At 42.8% G+C, this 13,094-nt stretch overlaps 1 protein-coding gene across 2 annotated transcripts in view; it reads left to right on the plus strand.

Annotated features, from left to right (window-relative positions):
- LARS2 (leucyl-tRNA synthetase 2, mitochondrial) overlaps positions 1–13,094 on the plus strand; it is a 195,036-nt gene that overhangs the window by 99,734 nt on the left and 82,208 nt on the right. For both annotated transcript variants that reach the window (XM_049862438.1, XM_049862439.1), the window contains exons 8-9: positions 10,191–10,298; positions 12,417–12,576. In XM_049862438.1, the coding sequence (XP_049718395.1) occupies positions 10,191–10,298; positions 12,417–12,576 (268 nt within the window). The remainder of the gene's footprint in view (positions 1–10,190; positions 10,299–12,416; positions 12,577–13,094) is intronic.

The following is a 13,094-nucleotide window of genomic DNA, read 5'->3' on the forward strand; positions in this document are numbered from 1 at the left end:
TTTTTTTTTTTTATTATTAACTTTTATTAAGCTTCAAGTGAACGTTTACAAATCCAATCCGTCTGTCGCATATAAGTTTACATACATCTTTCTCCGTACTCCCACTTGCTCTTCCCCTATTGAGTCAGCCCTTTCAGTCTCTCCTTTCGTGACAATTTTGCCAGCTTCCCTCTCTCTCTATCATCCCATCCCCCCTCCAGACAAGAGTTGCCAACACACTCTCAAGTGTCCACCTGATATAATTAGCTCACTCTTCATCAGCATCTCTCTCCCACCCGCTGACCAGTCCCTTTCATGTCTGATGAGTTGTCTTCGGGGATGGTTCCTGTCCTCTGCCGACCGAAGGTCTGGGGAGGATGGCCGCTGGAATTCCTCTAGTCTCAGTCAGACCATTAAGTATGGTCTTTTTATGAGAATTTGGGGTCTGCATCCCACTGATCTCCTGTTCCCTCAGGAGTTCTCTGTTGTGCTCCCTGTCAGGGCAGTCATCGATTGTGGCCGGGCACCAACTAGTTCTTCTGGTCTCAGGATGATGTAGGTCTCTGGTTCATGTGGCCCTTTCTGTCTCTTGGGCTCTTAGTTGTCGTGTGACCTTGGCGTTCTTCATTTTCCTTTGCTCCAGGTGGGTTGAGACCAATTGATGCATCTTAGATGGCCGCTTGTTAGCATTTAGGGTCTTCCTCTTTTGAGCTGATCCTCTAAATGTAACATGGCTAATCAGAATCTTCCTTCAAAGACGATTCCTTGAAATAAATATATATATATGTGCCTCACTGGTTTTGCTCCTCTAGAGAACCCAGCCTAAGACAAGCCTTTCTGATTGGCCTTTTAGAATAGATGTTTGCTTCAGCCTTTCTCCTGCTGGTTCATGTTCTTAAACACTGGCTCATATTAGCCTCATTAATGTCCAATTCTGTTTCAGTATCTCCTTAAAGTGTCTTCATTCAGATGGTGTATACTTGGAGCAACAGTGGCAGTCTCTTCAGTGTGTCCTAGCAAAAATGATTATAAGGCCCTTTACAAACCATAGTACTTCTATATATGCTAAATAACAACCACAGGGAAACTTTGCAATTTGGGTTCAGATGAGTATCAGATACAGTAATTCTTTGATTTTTTTTTTTCTTTTTTTGAAGAATTCTTTTTCTTTCAGGTAAGGCGTGAAGTCTGATTGGCACATTGCATGGGATGTAAAATTGGATAGGGAGCCCATTCATATGATTAATTTCTAGCTTCTGCATCTGGAAAAGTTGTCTTTTGTTGAGTTTGCATAGAGATCTGAAAACTAAGCGCTGTGGTCCTAGAGGAATCAGAAAACCTGGATTGTTCATTGTCTTGGGTGTGCTACTGAGTGGTTGGGTAAGCTTAGGAGGATCACGTGACCTCTTAGAACCGCATTTTTCATTTATTAAATGAGGCGGTTAGATAAATTAATGGTTTTCTAGTTGTGCCTGAGCCTTGGGAATTCATGGGGAAGGACTAGAGAAGAGCAAAGTGTCTCCTAGAATAGTTTGGCTTTCAGCTGTCACATATTGGCTTCCAGCTGTCATATATTGGCTTCCCTCAAATTTTATTTGAAAATGGATTTCATAGCTCTTTTATGGAGCCCTGGTGGTGCAGTGGTTAAGAGCTATGGCTGCTAATGAAAAGGTCAGCAGTTCGAATCCACCAACCTTCCCTGGAAACCCTAGGGGAACAGTTCTACTCTGTCCTGTAGGGTCACTGTGAGTCAGAAATGACTCAGTCATAACAGGTTTGATTTTTTTTTTTTTTTAAAGAACCTGAAAACCTGCTGTTTCCCTGGGTTTTTTGGATTCTGTAAACCTATAAGACTTCTACAGAAGAAGATTGGCCAAGATGAGGAAGGGGCCACTGCCAACTGTTTGTTTGCCAAATGTAAGGGCATGAAATGAAATGATACCATCTAATGTCACTGTAATTTCAACACCAAAAAACAAACAAACAACAACAAAAAAACCAGGAAGGATATAATATCAACAAAAACCCTAAACAAAGAAAAACAGCCTTTAGATTAGACAAATGTAGCACTACAGGTAGTGTCTAACTTACGACGGGGTTCCATTCCAACAACTCCGTCATTAGTAGGTTCTGACGTAAGTAGCATACCTGATTATTTATTTATTTTTCATTATTATTGCCTTTTATTATCTATCTATAAATTCAATCTCTTTTTGTCTTTGAAGGTTGGAAACTTAGAGATATATTTTAATGCATACCGTCAACGTTGGCATTTTGTCAGTTGTGTAATAACTGTACTTGTGGAAGGTTCTGGACCATCTGGATTATCCCTGGAAATGGGGATAGAGTTTCTAGTCTGAAAATTAGTGAGAGTTGTCTGGATGGTCCTTTTCTTTTTTGCTTCATATATTTTGCAGTAACATCTCACTGCTTCCCAAATCTGCTATCAGCTCTAGGAAAACGATCAGCGTTTGGGCACATGTTTTCAAGCAACTGAAGCCCCTGATTTCATTTAGAAAAAACTCCAGCTAATCCTTTCACTGCAAACATTTTTGACTTCTCTCCTTCCTCTTCCTCATTATTTCTTTCTTCTTTAGCATTTCTTTCCTCTTTAAAATCCGTTAAGTCCTGATCTGTCAGTTCCCCTTCTTCATGATCTATGAGCCATTCCACATCAGCAATATCAAGTTTTAAATTCAGTGTTCATGCCATATGGACGATTTTTCCAGTGATCTCTTCCGTCATATTATCCTGATCAAATGCGTGGAGCGTGTTCACATAACTCAGCCATGTTTTCTATATCCCTTGCATGCATTTTCCTGTAACTTCTTCCCAGGAAGATGCAATGTTCCAGATACTCTGACAGTCGTAAGTACGGTTTGTTGTACGTCATAAGTCGAGCACTACCTGTATAAACACTCACCACACTGCTCTTGTTGTTCTGGTGGAAACTTGGTCGGGGCCAGCATAGGAAAGGAGAGGTTGTTAGCTGGCAGTCAGGGTGCTCTGTACAGCCCTGTTTATCAAAACACAGCCATGAGTAATACGTTTATTGTAAATCTGGAACTGAAAAAGGGCTTCCTGAGTTATCAAGATGTTGATTTCATTTGGTTTACTTTTAAAATTTCTTTTGCTTTTTAAAAATATTCATAGATTTGGATAGGTTTTAAGCAAGTACTTTTCCAGAATTAGCATATCAAAACATTCACATTTTGTTCTATTTGAATCTTTTGTCCTCTTCAAGACCTGAGTATTTTAAGCAAAGCACCTCTATAAGAAATCTTACAATCTTGACAGTTCAATCTGGAAGAGAACACGTAGTGAGAGGGCCTATTCACTAGCAGCTCAGCAATGCTGGGAGTGGAGGGGGATGTATAGTGCTGTCAGAATTGACCTAGTCAGCTCAGAATTGTCTGTGACATGGAAGGACAGAGAGGGAGATGAAGCTAATCTTCAAGTCATATAATGGGGGTTTTAGTTTGGAAAGACATCAGAGCCAATGAGACCACGTGTGGATTTACTTGGAAGCTACATGGAATCCCATTAGTCATTGGAAAGGAAAAGCCATGGGTGATTTTCAGAGTTCATAATGTACTAGTTGAGGACTTGTTGGCATTTAAGACTCCCAAAATTACTCTAAGGAGCCCTGCTGGCACAGTGGTTAAGAGCTATGGCTGCGAACCAGAAGGTCGGTAATCTACCAGCCACTCTTTGGAACCCCTATGGGGCCGTTCTGTTCTGTCCTGTAGGGTCTCTATGAGTCGGAATCATCTCAACAGCAACAGGTTAAATTACTCTAAAAGCTGAAAAGCAGAGAAAGCATAATTTTATCAGAAAAAGGATTAGTAGTTGATTAATATTTATTAATTGTTACAATAATGTATATTTAGCGCTGAGCTGCTAGCTGGAAGGTCAGTGGTTTGAACCCACCAGCCACTCCACAGGAGAAAGATGTGGCAATCGGCTTCTGTCAAGATTTTACGACCTTGGAAACCCTTTGGGGCAATTCTGTCCTATCCTATAGGGTTGCTATGAGTCTGAAGCGAGTCAACAGCAGTGGGTTTGGTTTTGGCTTTTTGTACTTAATAAATATAGTCAGGATTGTCTACTTTTGTTATAATGATATCAAAGCAAACCAAAAAACCAAACCCTTTCTTTTTCTTAGAATTTGCCTGTTGAAAAGCTGGGTCTGTTTGACTGCTGGGTTTCCTGGGCTTTGCTGATTGAATGCCCATGGCACAGTTCAACATGTTCCTGTGTGCTCTGGGTCCCTGGCACCTTTTATAACATCAAACACAATGCCTTCGATGTAGGAGCTCAGTGACCATTTTATGACTGAAGTTGACAGATACATGGAAACTTTGGTGCGTGATCTACTTATAATTGAGATATTACATGTCATTTTCTAATTTTCTAAAGCAGCTGATTTCTTGGAAAGAACTTCTTGGAAAGCCTTATTTTAGATGAACTATATGTGGCCGTTTCTACCAACTGATTCATTTTTATCTCATATGCATCTTTAGGACAATATTACAAAGACTGCATTCTTATTCAGCTTTGCAAGTCTGTGCTGTCGGTAATAGAAACTCCTTCATGCCTGCTGATACTTGTCTTCGGGCAGTTCTTCAATCACTTTGTGAATATAAAGCTCTGCAAGTTCACGTTCCATTTATGTCAGCCAGGAAGGGAAAATGTGGAGAACTTTTGTTTATCTGGAAGAGTTAGGGAACAGGCTTTCAATCAACTAATGTTCCAGTTAGCTGAGTGTTCACACGCACCCCTTTCTATATGCAGTAAGTTTCTAAAGAATTAGTGTCCAACTAGATGGATTTAAACTGCATGTGGAATATAAGTTTTCGTTGATGTGTTAAGATTTTATACTGCCTTAAGGCTATCATCGGAAACCCTGCTGCCACAGTGGTTAAGAGCTACGGCTGCTAACCGAAAGGTCAGCAGTTCAATCCACCAGGCGCTCCCTGGAAACTCCATGGGGCAGTTCTACTCTGTCCCATAGGGTCGCTATGAGTCAGAATCGACTCAATGACAACAGATTTTTTGGTTTAAGGCTATCATTATGAGTGGTTTCTAAACACTCCTAAAAAAACACCAAACCCACTGCCACTGAGTCGATTCTGACTCATAGCAACCCTATAGGACAGAGTAGAACTGCGCCATAGTTTCCAAGGAGTGCCTGGTGGATTTCAACTGCCGACCTTTTAGTTAGCAGCCGTAGCACTTAACCACCATGCCACCAGGGTTTCCAAACACTCCTGAAGGTCACATTTAAAATTAAGTCTGGTGTTATGGATTGAATTGTGTGCCCCCAAAATACGTGTTGGCATCCTGACCCCTATACCTGTGGGTACAGTCCCATTTGGAAATAGAGTTTTCTGCGTTATGTTAATGAGGCTATATCAGTTTACAGCGTGTCCTAAACGTATTGGGACTTCTAGCAGTTCAAAGCCGCCAGGTGCTCCTTGGAAACTCTATGGGGCAGTTCTACTCTGTCCTGCAGTGTCTCTATGAGTCAGAATCGACTCGACGGCACTGGGTTTGGTTTGGTTTGGGTAGCCTCCTGAACAGTGAGAAAATAAATGTTCTTTTAAAGCCATCCACTTGTATTTCTGTTATAGCAGCACTAAGAAACTAAGACATCTGGCATCAGCTGGTTTTTTGTTTTTGATTTCGTTTTGGTCTTTCATGACTTTCTCTAAAAGTAGAAGGTTTGCAGACTTAAAATCATGGGGTTGAGGCCTCTTGAGATCCGTGCGGGAAGGAAAGAAAGGGGCACCAGTGAAGCTGAAAGGCCACCAAAGTCTCCTCCAAAGAGCCAGGCTTCCCCTGGCTTTACTGCTCCAGAGGGTGAGGCCTTCTGTTCACTGTCACCAGTATGGCCACTGGGAAGGTCTATTGAAACCAGACCCTTGGCTTTTCACATTGTTAAGTGTAGGTTTGCTCTCTCAGCAGGGGAAACAAGGAGGGGAAAGGGTTTGTCTCTACATTTTTTTTTTACCTTGGCAGGAGGTTCATTTCTCATTTATTCTTTTTTTTTTTTTTTTTTATTCAAAGATATTTGTTAAGTGCCTATTGTGTATCAGGAATTCTGGATGGTGCTTAGAATACCCCCGTTGCTGTCAAGTCCATTCCTACTCATAGCGACCGTGTTGTACAGAGTAGAACCACCCCATAGAGTTTCCAAGGAGCAGCTGGTGGATTTGAACTGCCGACATTTTGATTAGCAGCTGAGCTCTTAATCATTGTGCCACCAGGGCTTTCTCAGTATATAGTGGTAGACAAACCTGAGCATGGTTTTTGCCCTCTCAGAGCTTACGACCCAGAGGAGCAGCCAGTCAGTCAACAAGTAAACAACCAAACCAAAGGAGACATGAACAATTACAAATGTGGGTAAGAGCATGGAGAAACCCATGAGTGCAAGAGTAATAGGGAGACCTGGTTTAGACTGAGTGGTCAGGTCAGGCTTCTCTCAGGTGGTGACATCTGGGCCAAGACTCAGGAACCACCATATAGAAGGTGAGGAAACGGTGGGTCAGGGCAAGGACATAGCACTCACCAAGGCCCTGAGGCAGGCTTGGTGTTTTTGAGAAACTGCAGGCAACCACTTCAGTTGAAGCATAGGAGTAATCAGGAAACTGAAGGAAGACTTCTCTCCCCCACTCCCCATCCCCTTCTCAACAGTTATTTTTCACACAGGCAAATACAAAGGCGTAATGGTTCTTTGGACAGCTCTCTTTGTAACCAGAAAATGTGTTATATTTCCTATGGAGAAGTTGGAATATATTTATGGTATTAGCATTAGTATTGATCTTCTCCTTATTTTACTTAAAACCCTGGGAGATTTGGCAAGCATACGTAATATAGTTTCGTCAATGTCATAAAATATTTTAAGCACAGATCAAAACTTACCTTAAATTTTTCTGAATCTTCGTTATCATGCATTTGGTTTTCACTGATCTCCCTTTCCAAATGTCCAGGTAAATTGTAAAATACCAATGGCCTCTGTTGTTGTGTGCTGTCGAGTTGATTCCAGCTCATAGCGACCCTATAGGACAGAGTAGAACTGCTCCACATGATTTCCAAGGAACAGCTGGTGGATTTGAACGGCCGACCTTTATGGTTAGCAGCTGAGCTCTTAACCACTGTGCCACCAGGGCTCCTTCCAAATGACCAGGTAGATTGTAGAATACCAGTGGCCTCTAGTGGATTGTATTTTCTCAGAAAATGCATTTCCATCTTTAATGAGTATAATCCAGAAACAGAAGAACCCTAGGATCATTTCATTGAAATTGGCACTGTAAATAAAGCACAAGCTGGGTAGTTGAGTCCTTGTGTTGAGGATTGTGCCGAATGTGTCACATCCAGCGAGTTCATCGTGGTTGTTGTTGCTGGTGGCCGTCAAATCAGTTCTGACTCATGGCGAGCCCATGTGTGCAGAGTAGAACTGCTCCATTGGGTTTTCAAGTCTGTGACCTTTTGGAAGCAGATCGCCAGGCCTGTCTTCCAAGGTGCCTCTGGGTGGGTTCGAGCCACCAACCTTTTGGCTAGTAGTTGAGTGCTTAAACATCTGGTTAGTTGGTAACAGAACAGAAAGTGAACTACCTTTATGGAGCCTTGATGTTATGTTATATTCAGAGGACAACTTGAACTCGTCACCAAGGCTTTCCACTGTTCTCCTTTTTCTAGTTGGCATGCACATGCCTGATTTCTATTTTAATTTTAGGGTAGCTCTGTTCCCTCTTTCCTTTGCTTGTCACTCAAGATTGACAGCCATGTGGTGGCAAGGTCCACAGTTATTGATCGGACAGTAAGCCCGGTGTTTTCCATTTCAGCAGCTGTTCATTGCACCCTACAGTGGTCAGATATTGCTCTTTAGCTTCTGGGCACCACACATGATGGACTTGACTCCTTCCTTGGTTTCCATTCCCTCCGTTCTCACCTGTCTGCCTTAGTTCTGCTTTCAATTTCCCCTCTTTTTCCTTCCTTTTCCTATCTGGAGCTTTTCTTTACTCACCCACCCACTGCATCTTTCCTTCTCCTACTCTGTGATCTGCCCGCCCAGCTGTTTTTTATCTCCCTGTTTTTCACTCTGCTTCTTTTCCTTTCTACCTTCCCACCCATTTTTGTTTTTGAGGCCCACCTCTGTCTTCATCTCCTATCATGGTAACAGCACTGGGCTGTGAATTTTGGTTGGTGGTGTTGACCCCACTAACAGCAGCAAACTTCGTTTGTGCATTATTTGAACTTCATGTCGGAAACCGTGGCACTCACCATCCCCCCCACCTCCCTCCCCCCTATATACATAGGTGCCTAGCTGAGGGCTTGGTATGGAGGGGTGGGTGCTTAATGCATTCTGGTGGAATAAATAAATGACTGACTAGATTGCTTGTCAGCTTGGTGGTGTCCATTAGCCACAATTTCTGCCTCTGAAAAAATTTTTGGATATTGAAGCTTCCTGACTCCCCCACATAGATGAGATGGATGGATGGGTGGGTGGGTGGATAGACTGACAGGTGTAGAAAATGCTCTGTGTTGTTTGTTGCTCCACAGGTCACATGATAGGGAAAGAATCTCTGTACTGTTGCAGAAAGAACGCCGTTGGTAAATCCAGAGTCTAGTCCCAGCTCATCTGGTCCTGCAACCTTGCCTGGGCCCCATAACCCCTCTCAGCATAAGCTCATTCATCTGAAAATGAGCATCTTACTAGAGTGGGTAGAGAAGAAGATGTGTGTAAAAGCACTTTATGAGTTACAAAGCACTAGACAAACAGGGAAACTCTGGTAGTGTAGTGGTTAAGTGCTACGGCTGCTAGCTAAAAGGTTGGCAGTTCTATTCTACCAGGCACTCCTTGGAAACTCTATAGGGCAGTTCTGCCCTGTCATATAGGGTTGCTATGAGTTGGAATCGACTCTACGGCAATGGGTTTTGTTTTGTTTTGTTTTTAGACAAACAAAGCATCATATGTTCCTGGTATTCATCATGATACAGTTAGGTATTTAAAATTGAAATCTTCACATTGCAAATATGTGGTTTGCTTTTAAATCCATCTATGGAAGGTCTGTGTCTCATCCTCAGATGGTAAGGGCCGACATGTGCTTGAGGCCACAGAGAGTAATTTATAGAGGCCCCCCTAAAGTAGGAATTTATGCTTAAGAATAGACAAATGACGATGAAAATAAAAGTGTTTCTAACAGCAAATGTTTACACAAGTTAATGTGATGATTTCCCCATGCCAGCTTTTATTTTTCACATGCAAAGATGTAATTTATAACGTTCTGTGCATGATGTAGTCGAGTTTTAGAACATCCACGAATGGCTTCTCTTAGAGTTTTAAAATTCATAAGCTTGAACTTCTTTTGTTTAGTTCCCAGAGTATGGGGAAGAATGTGCTAAACACATTCACCCGAGATGTTAGTGATGATCTTTTCCTGCTAATTTTCTTGGCTCATTCAGGAGACAGAAATTGGTCAAACCTGTCTCTGAATTGAGTCATGGTGAGTACATCTGTTTTTAACCTTAACTGGACTCCTTAAACTTGGCAAGTGAATGAGAAGAAGGCTAAGTCCTGAACCTCCTTCATTGCCTCCACTTGTCTTACCTCATTGCTGTTGTTGTTAGCTGCTATCAGGTTAGCCCCCGACTCGTGGTGACCCCGTGCACAGTGGAAGAAATGTTGCCTGGTTCTGCGCCATCCCCATGGTTGGTTGGGAATCCGACCCTCGTGAGCCACAAGGCTTTCACTGACTGATTTTCAGAAGTAGATCATCAGGCTTTTCGTCCTAGTTCATCTTAGCCTGGAAGTTTTGCTGAAACTTGTTCAGCATCATAATAACACATAAGCTGCCACTAATGTGTGGTGGCTGCACTTGAGGTGTGTTGGCTGGGAACTGAAACCAGGTCTCCTACATGGAAGGCGAGAATTCTACCACTAAACCACCACTGTTCCCTTTCCTGCCTTGTTGTTGTTAGGTGCCATTGAGTTGGTTCTGAATCACAGCAACCCTATAGGACAGAGTAGAACTTCCCCATAAGGTTTCCAAGGAGTGGTTGGTGGGTTTGAACTGCCTACCTTTTGATTAGCTCTTAACTCGGTTAACTCCAGGGCTCCTTCCTACGTTAGCAAGCCCCAAATCATTTACTTAATGTCTTCTAAATATGCTCTGTGCTTCTATCTCTCTGTTCTCTCATTCCCACAGGCCATGCAAGACTCCTTGGCAGACCTTCCAGAATGGTATGGAATAAAAGGCATGCAGGCCCACTGGATCGGGGACTGTGTAGGCTGCCATCTGGACTTCACATTAAAGGTGATCAAGTACTAGCATCTCCAGCAGCTAATGCTCAGAAATCTCTTTTTACACTTTTGGGACTCACTGACTAGACCAGCAATTTGTAACTCTACAACAGCACTGTCCAATAGAAAGATATTGTGAGGCACATATATAATTTAAAATTTTCTAGTAGCCAAATTTTTTGAAGAGTTCAAGGAAACTGGTGAAATTATTTTAATAACATTTTACTTAACCCGATATTTCCAAAGTATTATCCTTTCAAGATGTGATCAATATAGAAAATTATTAAGGACATACTTTAGATTCTTGTTTTAATACAAAGCCTTGAGATCTGCTGTGTATTTTACACTTAAAACATACCACTAGCCACATTTTAAGTGTTCCATAGCTACATCTTGCTACTGGCCACCCTGTTGGACAGTGCAGATATATAGTCTGTGGGCTTCTGGGGATGTCCATGAATTCTCTGAAATTATGTGCAAAATGTTTGTGTGGGCATTTTCCTGAGGAGTGGGCCCATAGTGCTCATTGTATTCCCGAAGGAGCCCATGTCACAAAACAGGTGAAAAGCTAAGGGAGCATAGGCTAACTGAGACATAATTTCAAAACTAGACAGACTTACAGCTATTAATGATTGTGTGGTTACCCAGGGTTCACAGGAAGTGACCTGCTATAAAACACTGCTGAAAGGTCACTACTCAAGGCCCACCTACTCTGGAAGGTGCCCCTGAAACTCTTGTCTTTGCCTGTACTGACTAGAGGGTTTTTCTATTACTGTTTCTTAACTAGGTGTTTTAAGGAGTTCAAACCCTGCCATCATGTTAGTCCCAGCCAAAACTGTTAGAAGGAAGCAGCATCCTAGAGAGAAGTCAACCTGCTTTTCTAGACTCTTTCCCACCTATAACCTAAGTGCTCTTTAGTGTACCTGCTGTCTACTGAGCAGCTGCTGCTTGTCACTGAGCTCAGAATTCCCTGTGCCAGCTCGTCACAAAGGTGATCCAGCTTACTCCAGCTGCACATGAGAAGCCCACTGTAAGGGAGTGTGTTCTGTCAAAACCTTTGAAAAGCAAATCCTGAACTGAGCTTTTCCTCTTGACGCTGTTCTGAGAGGGTGGTAAGAGTTCTGAAATTCCGTGCAGCCCTGACTTTTGTTCACACTTGGCAGGGCCATATCCTTTGGGGCCTGTTCCTTAGCCTGGGTTTCATCCCCATGTCAGAGGTCTTTGCTTCCTCACCAGGTGAAGGATGTGAGTCTCTGAGCCACTTGGCTGTTGTACATGGAATGTCTTCTCCACTCTCCCCAACCCAACATCTTATTATGCAAATGTTTTCACTTCCGTCCCTAGACCCACCTGACAATGAGATGTGGCAGCATGCTGTTTCAGGGAAGGGTACATTCTCAGTCCTGCAGGGCAGAGCCATGTGGCTTTGTGTCTGTGGCCCCAAGCCTGGCCCTGAGGGTCTTTACAGCATTTGCACACTATGTATGTGGTCAAACGAATGCATGAAGGAAGAATTGCCTTCCCTTTCTGTGTTTTCTCTGTCAGGCACACAGCTGGCACTCAGTTGATGCCTCATGTATGCCTCTTCTTGAAAGGCATTTTAACCAGCCCGAGGCACACTCAGTCATGAGCTCAGCTCAGGCTGCTATCCTTTCGTTCTCTCTTTAAAATGAAAATAGCCTCAACCACTGTATTTCTGGTTAGAAAAAAGTAGGTGTCTCTATGTTTTAGTATAGTCCTAAATCTTTGAGGGAGCATAGCTCCTTTCTCAGGGCAGAAACAATATAATTTTGAGGAGTATTTTTGATTTATGAACTAAGGAGACAGGAAAACTAGACAGTCATCTTTCTAAACAGGCTCTCATTGCCTTCAACCTGGGACTGCCAAGCACACCTGGTGGTGGGCATTGGGGAGGGGAGGGCTCCTAAGAGAGATGGCAATTGTGTTTTCTCTCCTGCCCATCTCTGCCCCTGCCAGGCACCGTCTCAGTCCCTGACACCCCAGAGCCAGTAGTCAAAAGTCATCCCCACTGTTTGGGAATGAGGAGGAAAGGGAGGGGGATGTGGCTGGGGAGCAACATGTCCCAGAGGAAGCAGTAAGAAAGGAAGTGACTCCACTTTCCTCCTCCCAGGTTGATGGGCAAGTCACAGCAGAAAAGCTGACGGCCTACACAGCCACCCCCGAGGCCATTTATGGCACTTCCCACGTGGCCATCTCTCCAAGCCACAGACTCTTACATGGGCACAGCTCTCTGAAGGAAGCCTTCCGGAAAGCCCTTGTCCCTAGCACAGGTGAGTTGGCACGTTAAGGCGAAGGTAGGAGGCCTACTGCCTTACATTTGAGAGTGCCTCACAAAGGTCACGGTCCTTTCGCATATAGCATCCTATGTGATTTGTTCTTCTCCTTAGCCTTATTTTATTTATTTATTTTTTTAAATTTAAAACATGAAGATTAAAAAGGAGCTCTAAAAACATTGAATTCCTTGCCTCTGGTTCTACTCTTAGTTACTAGTTTGTCTGCAGCTTGAAAGCTCAGCTCTTTAAATATAACCTGGATTTAAAACTCTTTTCTGATAGGAATAGAATCTTCTTAATTTATAATTCCATCATCAAATAAAACTACACCCATAGGGACTATCGGGAAGCCAGTGAGCGTTAGAGGAAGCTTTTCCAACAACTTGATTTTATTATTTCTGAGTATTGATATCATAATATGAGCAGACGAACAAAGTCCTACTTGATATAGGTCTTTAAATAATCTGCTTTGTGAACGGACACAACTGACCTGGAATTATTTTTTTGTTGTTGTT

The sequence above is a fragment of the Elephas maximus genome, chromosome 20 (genome assembly GCF_024166365.1).
Source record: "Elephas maximus indicus isolate mEleMax1 chromosome 20, mEleMax1 primary haplotype, whole genome shotgun sequence".
NCBI lineage: Eukaryota > Metazoa > Chordata > Mammalia > Proboscidea > Elephantidae > Elephas > Elephas maximus.